The sequence below is a fragment of the Micromesistius poutassou genome (assembly GCF_964030765.1).
Source record: "Micromesistius poutassou genome assembly, chromosome: 9".
NCBI lineage: Eukaryota > Metazoa > Chordata > Actinopteri > Gadiformes > Gadidae > Micromesistius > Micromesistius poutassou.
In genome coordinates this window covers 9,169,376-9,183,899 of record NC_140279.1, presented here as the reverse complement: position 1 = coordinate 9,183,899, position 14,524 = coordinate 9,169,376, and the positions used below count along the sequence as shown (strand labels likewise).

At 41.3% G+C, this 14,524-nt stretch overlaps 1 protein-coding gene across 2 annotated transcripts; it reads right to left on the bottom strand.

Moving 5' to 3' along the window:
• Positions 1-2,140: 2,140 nt before the first annotated feature.
• cdc14ab (cell division cycle 14Ab) lies at positions 2,141-14,404 on the bottom strand. 2 transcript variants are annotated; one of them, XM_084472882.1, is made up of 16 exons: positions 14,228-14,404; positions 13,841-13,931; positions 13,244-13,319; positions 12,122-12,214; positions 11,141-11,220; positions 10,424-10,490; positions 9,901-9,963; positions 8,898-8,985; positions 7,656-7,886; positions 7,285-7,423; positions 6,211-6,370; positions 5,562-5,656; positions 5,053-5,100; positions 4,782-4,844; positions 3,204-3,513; positions 2,141-2,597 (listed from the first exon to the last, which is right to left on the bottom strand). In XM_084472882.1, the coding sequence occupies exons 1-16, from the start codon at positions 14,274-14,276 to the stop codon at positions 2,568-2,570; spliced, it is 1,683 nt and encodes a 560-aa protein (XP_084329008.1). In that variant the 5' UTR covers positions 14,277-14,404; the 3' UTR covers positions 2,141-2,567. The 2 variants fall into 2 exon arrangements, with proteins under 2 accessions (XP_084329008.1, XP_084329009.1); XM_084472883.1 differs by having other exon boundaries at positions 3,204-3,495.
• Between the last annotated feature and the right edge of the window lie 120 nt (positions 14,405-14,524).

The window sequence follows — 14,524 nt, the reverse complement described above, 5'->3', positions numbered from 1 at the left end:
ATAAAAAGCTTTGCGAATACGGCCCCTGATATGTAGGAAGCACCTAGCTTCTATGGGGGCCCATTCACACCCAATAGATAACAAATATATATTCATTCGATTCATATTTTTAGCGCAAGTGAAACAAGAAATACCGTAAGTGTTTAAGCTCAACATTGTGTTTCTAGGTTAATATTGACGTTGTGTTCACACCAAAAGACACATTTTTCGCCTGGTCGCACTGTCACCGAAGTTTTGTCGTGCGACAAATCATAATCTGTCGCTGTGTAGTTATGTCAGGCGAATATTGTCAGGCAGCTAATTTTGTCACGCAACATCTTTTGCCCGCCAACGGTGCTTTATGCCAATTCATTCTCATCAACAATGGCCGAGATAACCACCATTGCATGTCTTGTTGTACCTGTTGTGGAAGAGGGAGAAACGTCAGAATGCCCGTCATTTTTGGGTTCATAATATAATCTGGAGGCGCACACAGCTTTGTGCTGTGATATTATATATATTGTATATATTATATTATATAGATATTTATATATTATATTATATTATATTATATCATATAATATTATATATAGAGCTCCGGGAGTCGCAAACGGCAACAATCACTTTGTCCTCCAAGCTGCAGTGCAGGGAACGAGTGTAGGGAACGGTTGGCCCGGCCGGTTGAACGCTGATTGGCTGTTTTACATTACTCCACCCAGGAAGTGAATGCTGATTGGCTGTCACCACACGAATGCCACGGCAAAGTTGATATACTTAAACTTAAACAAATTTGTCTCGCTGCAAATCCTCGTGAACGCTTGCCCGTGACAGGGAAAAATGTTGCTCCGTCAATCAAATCTTCCCACAGGTTTGTGCCTTAACAAATTTCGCCCGATTCACGTCTCTACGTTGACTTTGTATAGAATCGTTCCGCATCTTTGGAATCTTTCCGCAGGTTTTTGCGGCGGCCATTGACTTCCATTCTAAAAATAAAGTTGATAAAGTTAAAAAATAAAGTTAAAGTTGAATTATTTCAAAAGTTCAGAATACTTAAAAAATGTGAACGGTAGCCTGCAATTCCAAGCTAATATGAACATTTAAAAAGTGGAATGGAGTCTCTAGCTGAAAGAGGAGGAGTAGGTCCCAACATTTGTAGATAATACGAAGGAAAGAAAGAAATAACAAAGCCTGTCTACGGAGAGCCTTGGCACTCTCTATTGAGCCCCATTGTGTCGAACTTGGTTGCAGTTCCATTAGAATTCCACTGGGGGTGATCGAATGAGTGCAGATTGAATGGGGGACTATGGGGCTAGACGGCTAAATGTATCTCTTTCACCTGCTTGTCGTTGAAATATCGCAGATTGTATGGTAGATTCCGCAAGTTCAATATAGATTATAGTTCAAAAGTCGAATTAATGAGTACTTCTGTCCTTTCGAGTTCTTACAGTTTGGGCCGTTGGTGGCCGTACACGCTAGCATTCTGCTAATGAATGCTGTTTGGTCAGGGACGGACTTGCGACTGATTACGACTAGAGACCCCTCTTGATGGCATCTGAAGCTGAAGCAGAATCAGAAACATTATTTTTCCGTCAAAGTTAATTGTTATATATTATATGTATAAATATAATATATATAATATATCTATTATATATGTGGAAGTGCTAAAGTGACTCAGAACTTGCGGTAAAGCAGGACCTCTGGCAGTGACGTCAACAGATTTTTAGAACAGTTAAGTGAACTTAAAAAATGCAATATTCAGCTGAGTGTATTCTTTTAGCCCCCCCTTTTAAATGTGACTCTCAAATTACTTGACAAAAAATTACACCCTGAGAAAAGTGGAATTTGAGGGTGAAACCCCGTCGACTCCCATTCATTCTGCACTCACTGGTGAGCGCCCTCGCATGGACAGAGATGTTCAGAAACCGGAAGTCACCAGAGAGTGCCAGTTCTCTTCATATTAGACATTCTCTGTAAATAATGAAAACAAAGTTGAGCGCTGCTTGCAGCACTCTTTAAATAAAGTACTGACTCACAAATTCAAAAGTAAAATCTTTAAACAAAAATATTTATTTTACATATGAAAATGTCTTCATGAGGTGAAGAAATATAAAACCAATGTAATGGAAATATATACTCTTTTATGCCTAATGTGTGTACCCACAATGCATTGTAATAATATAGACAAAACAACCAGTGTTTATATTGTAGGACACAGCAGTTCTCCTGGAGCTGCCCTGTCCATTAGCCTACCCCATCCTGGGGTAGGCTAGGGTAAGGTTAGCTAGGCTAGGATAGGGTAAGGTTAGGTAGGCTTGGGTTAGGTAGGCTAGGGTTAGGTAGGGTAGGCTAGGGTAAGGTAGGCTAGGGTTAGGTAGGGTAGGCTAGGGTAAGGTAGAATAGGCTAGGGTAAGGTAGAGTAGGCTAGGGTAAGGTTAGGTAGGGTAGGGAAGAGTAGAATAGGGTATGTAGGGTAGGCTAGGGTGAGGTAGGGTCAGTTAGGGTGAGGTAGGGTTAGGGTGAGGTAGGATTAGGGTGAGGTAGGCTGGGCCCTAAAGCCCAGCCTCCTACTTCTGGTCCAGCTTTGCTCCTCAGTATTCTGCGTACTGCGACTGAAGCGACTGTAAAGAAGTTGTTTACCAATTCAATATTATTCACACTGTAATATCTAATAATAATAATAATAATATATATATATATATATATATATATATATATATCTGTATGTATCTATATGTGTATATATCTCACAACTAGCATAGCAACGGGACTATCACAACTAGCATAGCAACGACACTATCACATCTAGCATAGCAACGACACTAGCACAACTAGCATAGCAACGACACTATTACAACTAGATTAGGAACAACAATGTGTGTGTGTATCATGTTTGTCTTCAGTAACTTTGTCAGATACACACACACATATATATATATATATATACATATATACACATATATATACACACATATATACACATATATACACATATATATACATATATATATATATATACACACATATATATATATATACATACATACACATATATACACACATACATGCATACACACACACACATATAAATATATATATATATATATATATATATATATGTTAGATTTGATAGTGTAGTTGCTATGCTACCTGTGATACTGTAGTTGCTATGCTAGATGTGATAGTGTAGTTGCTATGCTAGATGTGATAGTGTAGTGTGTACTTACAGGAATCGAGCGGCTGAGGTATCGCCCAGAGGCTGCCTTCAACCCGCTGTAGGGGCCCTTCAGCCCGCTGTAAGGGCCCTTCAGACCACTGTAGGGAGCCTGCGGCCCTGGAGCATTCTTTCCACTGGGCCCCCCAGAGGAGCCAACGTACTGACCGGGGTCCTGGGGCAGCATCCGGGGGCCCCGGGGGGCCGCGGGAGAGCGAGGAGAGGACGGGGGGGGAGGAGGGCTGTAGGTCGGCGTTGGCTCCTCCATCTCACCGCAGTAGAGGTCGCCCAGGGAGTTGGCTAGCCTGAAGTTAGCCGCAGTGCTGAGAATCAATGAAACCGTCAGAACTATAAATAGTGTGATAGATGTGTTCTTGGATCAACCCCTTTGTGATACACGAAAATAAACAGTTTAATTAGATTTTTGTTTTGATCCGTGTTCAGGTCTGATAGGATAGAATATCGTACACATGCAGTGTATGTAACTAGTTTCAAGTAGTAAAAGTCCTTCCAATTCAGACTAAATTATGTGATTTTATTTCCTTTTCCAGACCAGTCGTCCATCGTACTCCAAGTTAAATGTAAAGGTGCCCATCCTATGTTTGTGGTTCAATGTAGAGCAGGATCAGGACTTCCACCTCAGCAGAAGAGCCATACAGAGGCTGCTTATTCGGGTGTGTTCAAGTTATTTTTTAACACTTTAATTTCTGAATAAATCTTTTGATGCTACAATATCTGTCTCTGGAATTTTACTGTTTAGTTTGAATGTTGGAATGTAAACCATATAAATCATACTCATACTCGCATCCATTTTTCAATCGTCATCATATAGTAATGACACATTGAAGGATTCAGATTAATTTACATTTATTTTTATCTTTGTTGGTAAATTAATTGATTAAGACGTGTTTCATAAATGTTCTCATCTGGCTAAGAGAGAAAGACACCAGTCTTCTCAATTATTGGTACTATTAACTACCAGTATAAACTGGTTAAAGTAGCACTGTTAACCTCTAGTATTAATTAGCAGTATCAACGATTATAGTAATAATAAACAAGTAGTATTAACTGGTATAATTAAATACCTGTATCAACTAGTGGCAATAACTAGTATTATTAACTAGTAGTAGTATTTTCTAGCAGTACTAACTAATGGAATTAACTAGTAGTAGTATTTGCTAGCAGTATTAACTAGTGGAATTAACTAGTAGTATTTCCCAGCAGTATTAACAAGTGGAATTAACTAGTAGTCTTAACTATGAATACTAACTAGTAAAAATAACTAGTATTATTCTTTATATATTTGATGGGCCAGGACAGTGAAGCAGACTAGGAGAAGAGAGACTAGTCTCATTAACGAGCAGTATTAACTAGTAGTATTAACTAGTATTACCCTTCAGCACCACCAGAGCCATCAGTGTCAACGTTATCAACGGCTGGGAAACAGAAACGCTGACATGATAACCAGTACAACCACTACCCTACACACATCTAACCCTAACCCACTCAGACACATCTAACCCTAACCAACTCAGACACATCTAACCCTAACCCAACCACCTGTGTGTAGAGAATATAAATGATGGATTACCTTCTGAGATTTGAGGCGGACGGAGTTCGACTGACCCTCTTAACACCGGAACCTATAGGGACTCTAACACACACACACACACAGAAACACACACCCACGTAATTTAAAGGTAGGTATATAAGGTCTATACCGTAGACGTGTGTACTTTAAAGAGGTCTATAAACTACCTGTGTAGTTTAAAGAGAGGTCTATACCAGTGTAGTTTTAAGAGGGGTCTATACCAGTGTAGTTTAAAGAGGTCTTTACCTGTGTATTTTAGAGAGGTCTTTACCTGTGCTGCTGAGCTGCTGGTCTGTTGTGGATCTTCATTTCTAAAGGCCTGAAATGAGACCAACAGACATGGTGAGCGTGATGCTGATGCCTTCCTCATGAGTGCTGAAGCCCAACCTAGCCTTGATGCTACCCTCAGTGTAGCGGACCACTAGGATCCCCCAACTTGATCAATCACTTCAGCTCCGTAGGTTTCATCAGTGTCCCCAGCGTCCACACTTTGCTGGCTGATCATAATGTGTTGACTGTTTAACATTTTAAGAACTAAATGGTCATTAAAGATTGTCTGCAGGTCTTGGCATCAGCTAATGCCAGGCTAGCACTGGGGGTGAGCTAACAATAGGCTAACCTTGGCGTCAGCTAACTCCAAGCTAACTCCACCGCAACTCCCCACTAACACCAGGCAAACTCTCTGAGTCAGCTAGCTCCGGGCTAACTCTGTGAGTCAGCTAGCTCCAGGCTAACTCTGTGAGTCAGCTAGCTCCAGGCTAACTTCTTGCTAGCTCGTACCGTAGGGCTCCAGGGAGGCGCAGCGTCCGACGGCCTTTTAGAGCTCGTAGTTCGTCTCCCTGGGTAACGCCGGCTGCCGTCTCCCTCAGGTCCTTCTGCAAAGCACAGGAAATACACATTCAAATACTCAGGAAATACACATTCAAATACACAGGAAATGAACATATAAATATACAGGAAATACACATTCAAATACACAGGAAATACACATTCAAATACACAGGAAATACACAGGTAATACACATGAAAATATACATGAAAATGCATGAAAATACACATGAAAATACACATTGGACATTGCTCTTTTATGTTTACATTTAGCAGACCCTTTTGTCCAAAGCGATTTACAACCATTCGTTCACACATTCACCCCGACGGCAGAGTCGACCCCGTAGGGCCTCAGCCAGCTCGTCAGGAGCTGTCAGGGTGAGGCGTCTCGCTCAGGGACACTCAGCTAGGAGGAGCTGGGGATCGAACTAGCAACCCTCCAGACTCAAGTCAACCCGCTCGATCTCCTGAGCACAGCGACACCATTTTGTGTGTATTTTGTGTACTGTGTGTCGAAGTCGATATCTGTGTATTGTGCATATTATGTGTTTTGTGTGTAGGGTGTAGGTTGTGTGTGTGATCATGTGTTGTGTGCCCCTACCTCCACTGGCCTGTCCGTCATGCTGTGGGAGGGGCTTAGCGTAAGGCCATCCATACTGGAAATGAGCCTTGACTCCGCCCTTCCCACTAGATCTGCCCTCCCGTCCTGCAAGGCCTTCTGGGAACTCTGCTCCCCCAGCGTCCAGAGAGCCGCCTGCTTCCTGTTAGACAGGAAGTACACTTCTTAAACACACACCCTGCTTCCTGTTAGACAGGAAGTACACTTCTTAAACACACACCCTGCTTCCTGTTAGACAGGAAGTACACTTCTTAAACACACACACTGCTTCCTGTTAGACAGGAAGTAGCATTGAAGTTGATGCCGTAGTTTCGACACTGGCGGATGTTCCTTTTATCAACTGATTGTTTATTCCTTTTAATTTCTAAAGTGGTTTGTGTGACACAACTTCTAAAGATATCTATATATATAGTATACTATAGTATGATACTATAATATGATACTATCCTACTATAGTAGGATAGTATCATAGTATCATCATACTATAATATTATAATATATATATATATATTATATATACTGTAGTATGAGAGGAGCCTACGATACCGTGCACTGAACCTCGGGAACGGCAGGAAGACCGCTATGAATAAAGTGTTATTCCAGGTAGTGATGCTCACTCTTCCGGGAAGTGTTACTCACTCTTCTGGGAAGTGATGCTCACTCTTCTGGGAAGTGTTACTCACTCTTCTTGGAAGTGTTGCTCACTCTTCTGGGAAGTGTTACTCACTCTTCTTGGAAGAGTTGCTCACACTTCCAGAAAGTGATACTCACTCTTCCAGAAAGTGATACTCTTCCAGAAATTATTCCAGAAAGTGATACTCACTCTTCCAGAAAGTGATACTCTTCCAGAAATTATTCCAGAAAGTGATACTCACTCTTCCAGAAAGTGATACTCTTCCAGAAATTATTCCAGAAAGTGATACTCACTCTTCCAGAAAGTGATACTCTTCCAGAAATTATTCCAGAAAGTGATACTCACTCTTCCAGAAAGTATTCCAGAAAGTGATACCACTCTTCAGGGAAGAGATTCTCACTCTTCCGGGAAGTGATACTCACTCTTCCAGGAAGTGCTGCTGGGGCCCGATCACGGAGCCCGGGCGGCAGATGCGTATCCAGGCGATGGTTTCCGGGGCAGTGAAGCGGTAGTGTTTCATCAGGTAACAGCCAATCAGAGTGCCCGTACGACCAAGGCCTGCTACAGGAACACACAACCAACAATGAACCTAGAGCAACACCGGCCTAAACCTAGGCTTGAACTACAGAGCAACAATGAACTCCATCTAGGGTTAGAGTTAGAGTTAGGGTTATGGTAAGGCTTAGGGTTAGAGTTAGGTCAGACCGGCTAGGCTTAGAGCTAGGTTAGGGTTAGAGCTAGGTTAGGGTTAGAGCTAGGTTAGGGTTAGAGTTAGGTTAGGGTTAGGTCAGACCTTTGCAGTGGACGGCGACAGCTCCTTGGGTGCTTTCACAGACATACAGGAAGCGCTGCATGATGGCATCACTGGGCGTGCTGCCGTCCACGAAGAAGAGGTCGTGATGCTGGAAGCCGGCGTCGGTGAAGCGCTTCGCGTCGTAGACTTTCTTATTCAGGCGGATTATGGTCGTCACGTTGTGTTTCCTGAAGTACGGGAAGTAGGCTTCTGGTGCATGAAGAGGGTACCCTGAGAACCAAGAGAGAACCCTCTTAGGAACACGAGTACTACACTTACTACACAGTACTACTACAGACCTGAGAACACGAGTACTACACTTCAGTACTACTACAGACCTGAGAACACTAGTTCTACACTTACTACACAGTACTACTACAGACCTGAGAACACGAGTACTACACTTCAGTACTACTACGGACCTGAGAACACTAGTTCTACACTTCAGTACTACTACAGACCTGAGAACACTAGTACTACACTTCAGTACTACTACAGACCTGAGAACACGAGTACTACACTTCAGTACTACTACAGACCTGAGAACACGAGTACTACACTTCAGTACTACTACAGACCTGAGAACACGAGTACTAAACTAAACTTGAGAACCAGTCAGAATACTACAGCAATGTCATCTTTCTATAAAGGTCACAATGCCAACTTTTGAAGAAAAAAACGGTCAGTGCATTTGTTATATATTTATTTATTGAAGAAGAAATGTAACATTAGTTATTCATGTCGCCGCCATCTTCATCTAAACATCAGGGTGGGAAATCCAACCGAAGGCTAACCTAGCCACGACGGTCAGTTAGCGTTAGCTTAATTTCACAAAACCATTGCTATCAGTTATCGTAAATACAAGATAACTCCCGCTTAAAAGCAATGTGAGTTACTTAAACAATAATAATATTAATTATAGTAATTAGCAGTGTTGTAGTCCCAGTCAGGGACAATGGTTGTTAGGTAATAGCTGTAATATTTATAATAATACTACAGTCATACTACTTCTACAGTCATACTAGTACACTGTACTAGTATGACTGTAGTAGTATGACTGTACTAGAAGTACAGTCATACTACTACAGTCATACTACTACTATCATACTACTACAGTCATTCTAATTTTACACTTATATGCAAGGTCAACTGTATAATAATAGTTAGAATGTCCAGGTAAGAGGCTAACTGAAGGCTTATGTAAGGTAAATGTATAATAAGTGTGACCTGATACCAACTCACCATTCTCCACTTTAGTTTTCAGATGAGGTCCACTAAACGCCAGAAACTTTCCAGGGACGATCCAGTTAAAGTCTCCATTTTCTACTCGCTAAGAAACAAAAATACTCACTTAAATGTTTACGAGTGGTAGCAGATGTAGTATTAGTAGTCATGGTGATACATGTAACATTAGTATTAGTAGTCATTGTGTTAGATGTTATATTAGTAGTAATGGTGTTACATGTAATATTAGTATTAGTAGTCATGGTGTTACATGTTATATTAGTATTAGTAGTCATGGTGTTACATATAATATAAAAAACAAATGTTACACAACAATATTATCAACATCTCGACAGAATTGGTTGAGGTCAGATCTCCTCTCTGGATTCAGATTTGTTGTGATGGTAAATCACAGTTTAGATCATGATTTAAATGAGTGTATTCTCTTCACTGTACCATCATGAGCTGCACACTGTAACACAAGAAGGTTGTGTTACACTTAATGGTGACCAACCCAGGATCCAGTCAGCTGGGCCAGTACTCCCAGTAACATACAGTGTGGGTCACATGGGGCCAGTACTCCCAGTAACATACAGTGAGGGTCACATGGGGCCAGTACTCCCAGTAACATACAGTGTGGGTCACATGGGGCCAGTACTCCCAGTAACATACAGTGAGGGTCACGTGGGGCCAGTACTCCCAGTAACATACAGTGAGGGTCACATGGGGCCAGTACTCCCAGTAACATACAGTGAGGGTCACGTGGGGCCAGTACTCCCAGTAACATACAGTGAGGGTCACATGGGGCCAGTATTCCCAGTAACATACAGTGAGGGTCACATGGGGCCAGTACTCCCAGTAACATACAGTGTGGGTCAGATGGGGACCAGTACTCCCAGTAACATACAGTGAGGGTCACATGGGGCCAGTACTCCCAGTAGCGTAGTGGGCCATACTAAGCATTGGTTAATGGAGGTAATGTAGTACTCTAGGAGCCCTGTGAGATGTGAGATAGTTTTACCTCATAGTGTTCGTATTCATCAACATCAAATGTCTCAAAGTCAAAGAAGTTGTGCTGCAGAGCCTGGAACATGATCCAGAAAGCAGGTTTTAAGGTCAGTCATCCATCTTTTTTTGTAACTATTAATCCCATTTTCAACCCCATCTCTTCACTGCTAACCCCCCTCTGTAAATACCAGCTCTATACTATAAACTCTATTTTTATACTGTACATGTCAGCTCAATACTGTACAAGTTGATCTATACTCTACAAGTCAACTCTATACGATGTGATGTCAGCTCTAACTGTACATGTCAGCTCTAAAATGTACAAGTCGGTCTATACTGAACCTGTAAGTTCTGTAATATATAAGTCAGCTCTATACTGTATAAGTCAGCTCTATACTGTACATTTTAGCCTTATACTATATAAGTCAGCTCTATACTGTATAAGTCAGCGTTATACTGTACTGTGAGCTATGGGATGGATTTCTATCTGCTGCTTAAAGACTCACACAAAACCAGTATGGAAGAAACAAACTCACTTTGCAGACTCCTTGCAGGCAGTCCAGAACCGAGAGGTTGTAGGTACAACTGACAAGAGAAGCGTCCCTGGACCAAAAGAGAACATTGTTATACATTATACTGCCGGTGCGGTCGTGAGGTTGTGCGAACGTAAGGTCGGCGGTTCAAGTATGACCTCGACCAAACATATATAACCTAGCGACTGTGTGCTTGGCACTTGTTCTATGAACATCCTTACTGTACCGACAGCGATATATTGTTTCTCTTTCTTCTGACAACTTTTCCTATTGTAAGTCGCTTTAGACAAAATGCTAGATGTCCTAAATGTATATGTAATGTGCTTGGTGTTATATGGTCAGGGTTATATGGTTGGTGTTATAAGGTTGGTTTAGTGTCAGTGGGGTTGGGGCTATACTGTAAATTTCATCTCTATACTTGCACATGTAGCTCTATACTCGTATGTACAGCTCTAAACTCTACATGCAGCTCTATATTGTACATGCAGCCCTATAGTGTACAGGCAGCTCTCTACTCTACATGCAGCTCTATATTGTACATGCAGCTGTAGTGTACATGCAGCTCTATAGTGTACATGCAGCTCTATACTGTACATGCACCTCTATAGTATACATACAGCTCTATACTGTATATGCAGCTATATACTGTACACACAGCTCTATATTGTGCATGTAGCTCTATATTGTACATGCAGCTCTATATTGTACATGCAGCTCTACCTGAATGGAAGGTAGAAGGCATTGGTCCCGGAGGTTAGCGATCTGAAGGCCTCCTCTGGGGTCTTTTTCAGGTAGATCACCTGAATAAAGAGAAAGAACCACATCTTATCTCGGTGCATCATATGCCCCTTCCACCGACAGTACAGCGCCTTTTTTTGCATTTCCATACCACCTCCGTCAAGGTTCCAAGCGAGCTGAGCTGGTACTTTTGTGTGACGTAAACAGGCTGCTGGGCACTGATTGGCCAGCAGAGTGTAAGCGGCTTTGGTACTGCACGTGATTGTGTGTGTCCGGCATGGTTGTGTGTGTGTGTGTGTGTGTGTGTCAGGCGTGGTTGTGTGTGTCCAGTGTGGCTGGAGTCCACGGACCCGCTGCCGAGGGGGACACGGATCGGCGTTTCGCCTTGTGTGTATTTCCTTTCCCGGGGCTCGAGTTTCGCCTCCAACCACGTTACCGTATGACAACAATAGACGTGCACTCATTGCGTTTTTTTATTTTATTTTATTTCCCATTTCCCGTCATAACCTTTCCCGGGAATCACGTCTCCCGGGATTAAACCCTAATGATGACCCGCCCACGTTGAAGAGGTTCTTTTCTACGACCTGCCCACGTTGAAGAGGTACTTTTTTAGATGGAAACACGACATTCCTGGAACCAAACCAAGTCATGCCGCGCTAAGTCGTGGCGAGTTGAGCTGGTACTGTCGGTGGAAAAGTGTCAATAGAGGCTCTTATTTCAGTATCCTAGAACTGAAGCCACAATTACAGCCTTTGTTATCGGTCTTCAAGGACATCAAATATTCAACATCAAATATTCTACAGTTAATCATCACGTGATGAAAGTTTCCAGCCAAACCCGCCTTGGTTGGGGTCAGCTCCCCCCTACTGTCTCTGTCCCCTACTGTCTCTCCATCCCCTACTGTCTCTCTACTGTCTCTCTGTCCCTTTACTGTCCCTCCCCTACTGTCTATCTAGTACGTACGGAGTAACAGCCGATGAGTACGGCGGCGTTGGCTCTTCTCCGCTGGTCGAAGGTGGTGTAGTGAACAATCCTCTTCCTGGTCAGAGTGAACGACTGGAGGACAGAAACACAATCAGTCACTAGAGAGATAGTATAGAGAACAAAACGACATTCACACATTCAGTCACTGTAGAACTGAACTGACGAGCTCCACACACACCGCCCAGACAGAGCTCCACACACACACCGCCCAGACAGAGCTCCACACACACACACTGCCCAGACAGAGCTCCACACACACACACCGACAGAGCTCCACACACACACACACACCGACAGGCCCCTGGTCGTGACTCAAGAACCCCGCCTGCATGCTCAGCAGAGTGGTTAACATTGTGCTTTGGGGATTTGATCCCTTTTTTCTCTAAATTGGGGGCTTATTTCAGTAACGGGGATAATGGCATAGATTTCTATGTTGTCGATCATATTAGACAAATGACCACATTTAAAACAAAATAAAAACTGGTTTTGGGTTCACTGGCTCTATATATATCTATATAGATACTGTATATATATATGTATCTATCTATCTATCTATCTATCTATCTATCTATATATAAAGATATAGTATGACTGGTTGAATGAAGAAACAGGAACGCTTTATAGAACAGAACTGTAACTACAGCCCTGCAGAGGAATGCCATTACTAAGGCAACCAGTAAACACTGGAACCCCCCGGGCTGGAAGATCAGGTCTGAGCGGTCCAACCCTTAACTTAACCCTTAACCCACCGAGACCCTGAGTGACTGACTTACTAATTCACCCAGATTCTGACCCACAGGCCCAACTCTAAACATTTAGTTTAAATAATAATCAAGACATTATAGTGTGGAAGGGGCTTTATACATATGTACTGTATAAATACTGTAAAAATAAATAGATATAAATAAAAATATAAATAAATAAATACTAATAATATGTACTGAATGTATATATATATATATATATATATATATATATACATACATACATACAGTATATATATATACATACAGTATATATATATATATATTTATATTCATATATATATTGTATGTATGTACTGTATGTACTATACTGCATACCACACATAGTTGTTCCCACCTTGAGTTTCTTGTTCAGTTTGCAGCAGTAGCGATACAGAGCAGCCAAGTGCAGCGGTCCGAAATCTGCATAGAAACTACAGAACACAAGAGTGTTTATTCCACCGGAAAACGCTGATGTTATTACAATGTCACAAAATTAATTATAATATATCAAACATTAATAACATTAAAGGAATTGTGCTATACTAAGTGGAGCTATACTTAATCATAAAATGACCATGATATCAGAGATGAAGAAAACCTCAATGCTACAGCTAGTATGGACTCTTTAAAACAAACACTTTATATCTTATTAATGATCAATATATACTCCTTTGAGTGTCTGTTTGTATATTATCTTATTAATATCTTATTAATGACCAGTATGTTCGCCTTTAAGTGTCTGCTTGGATTGCAGTACCGGTTTAAACCACTCGGTGTCGGACACATATAGGACCTTTAATCTGATGAGGATTAATCCTTATTAGAGGTCTTAATTATCATTTAACGACTTAATTTTCATTTAAAGATTGAATTGTCGTTATTTGACTTAAACCTCCTTAGAAGACTTAATTCTCATTTAAAGACTTCATTCTCATGTAACCTAGTTACTCACTTCTCGTACACAAACTCGTCGTCGGTGCAGAAGTAGTGCGTGTTTGCGGTACTTTTGGGTTTGCTTCGTAACGTAGCGAAATACAAGCGATCTGTAATGAAGAAAAAGAGAATTAGGACTAATTTAAGAACAATTTATAATATATTGTAATTAATGTAATGTATTATATATTATATTAGCCAACAAGACCGTGATATTGTATTTAGTTAAACACTATAATGTTGATAATGTTGGTTTTTGACGTAAACAACCAGTAGGAGGGTTAGTAGGCTACTACAGTGTCTACTATATAGTAATATACTGTCTACTATATAGTAGTATAGTACTACTATAGTACTAATAAAGTACTGAGTGGTAAGGCTCAGGATATAAAGAGTATGTCTGTACCGTTGATGAATCCTGAAGCTCCTAACAGATCAAATTCTTTTTCTGCCATTTGAAACTAAGTAACCTTTCATCTCCTTAATGGACCGAGTCAGCTCAGAGTATCAAAACATCCCAACTACACTTGAAAGTTCATGGATCGATTCATCTCAAAGTGAAGAAAACAGTCATGAAGACTACTTTTTGAACGCTTAAAGTTAACTTCACTGGGAAGTGAAGACCGAGCTGCTATTGGCTGAACAGAAACCAAACTGGAAGGAGTTTCTGCTTTCTGGCCGAGATTCTCTTAAAGGGCCAACA

Bases quoted from the DNA above. Each gene is read 5' to 3' on its own strand.
- cdc14ab (XM_084472882.1), bottom strand. From the start codon at position 14,276: ATGGCAGAAAAAGAATTTGATCTGTTAGGAGCTTCAGGATTCATCAAC. The intron at 7,887-8,897 runs GTGAGTTGGTAT...CTTGGTTCTCAG, and splicing joins GAAAACTAAAGTGGAGAATG to GGTACCCTCTTCATGCACCA. The intron at 5,101-5,561 runs GTACGAGCTAGC...GTCTCATTTCAG, and splicing joins CGCCTCCCTGGAGCCCTACG to GCCTTTAGAAATGAAGATCC.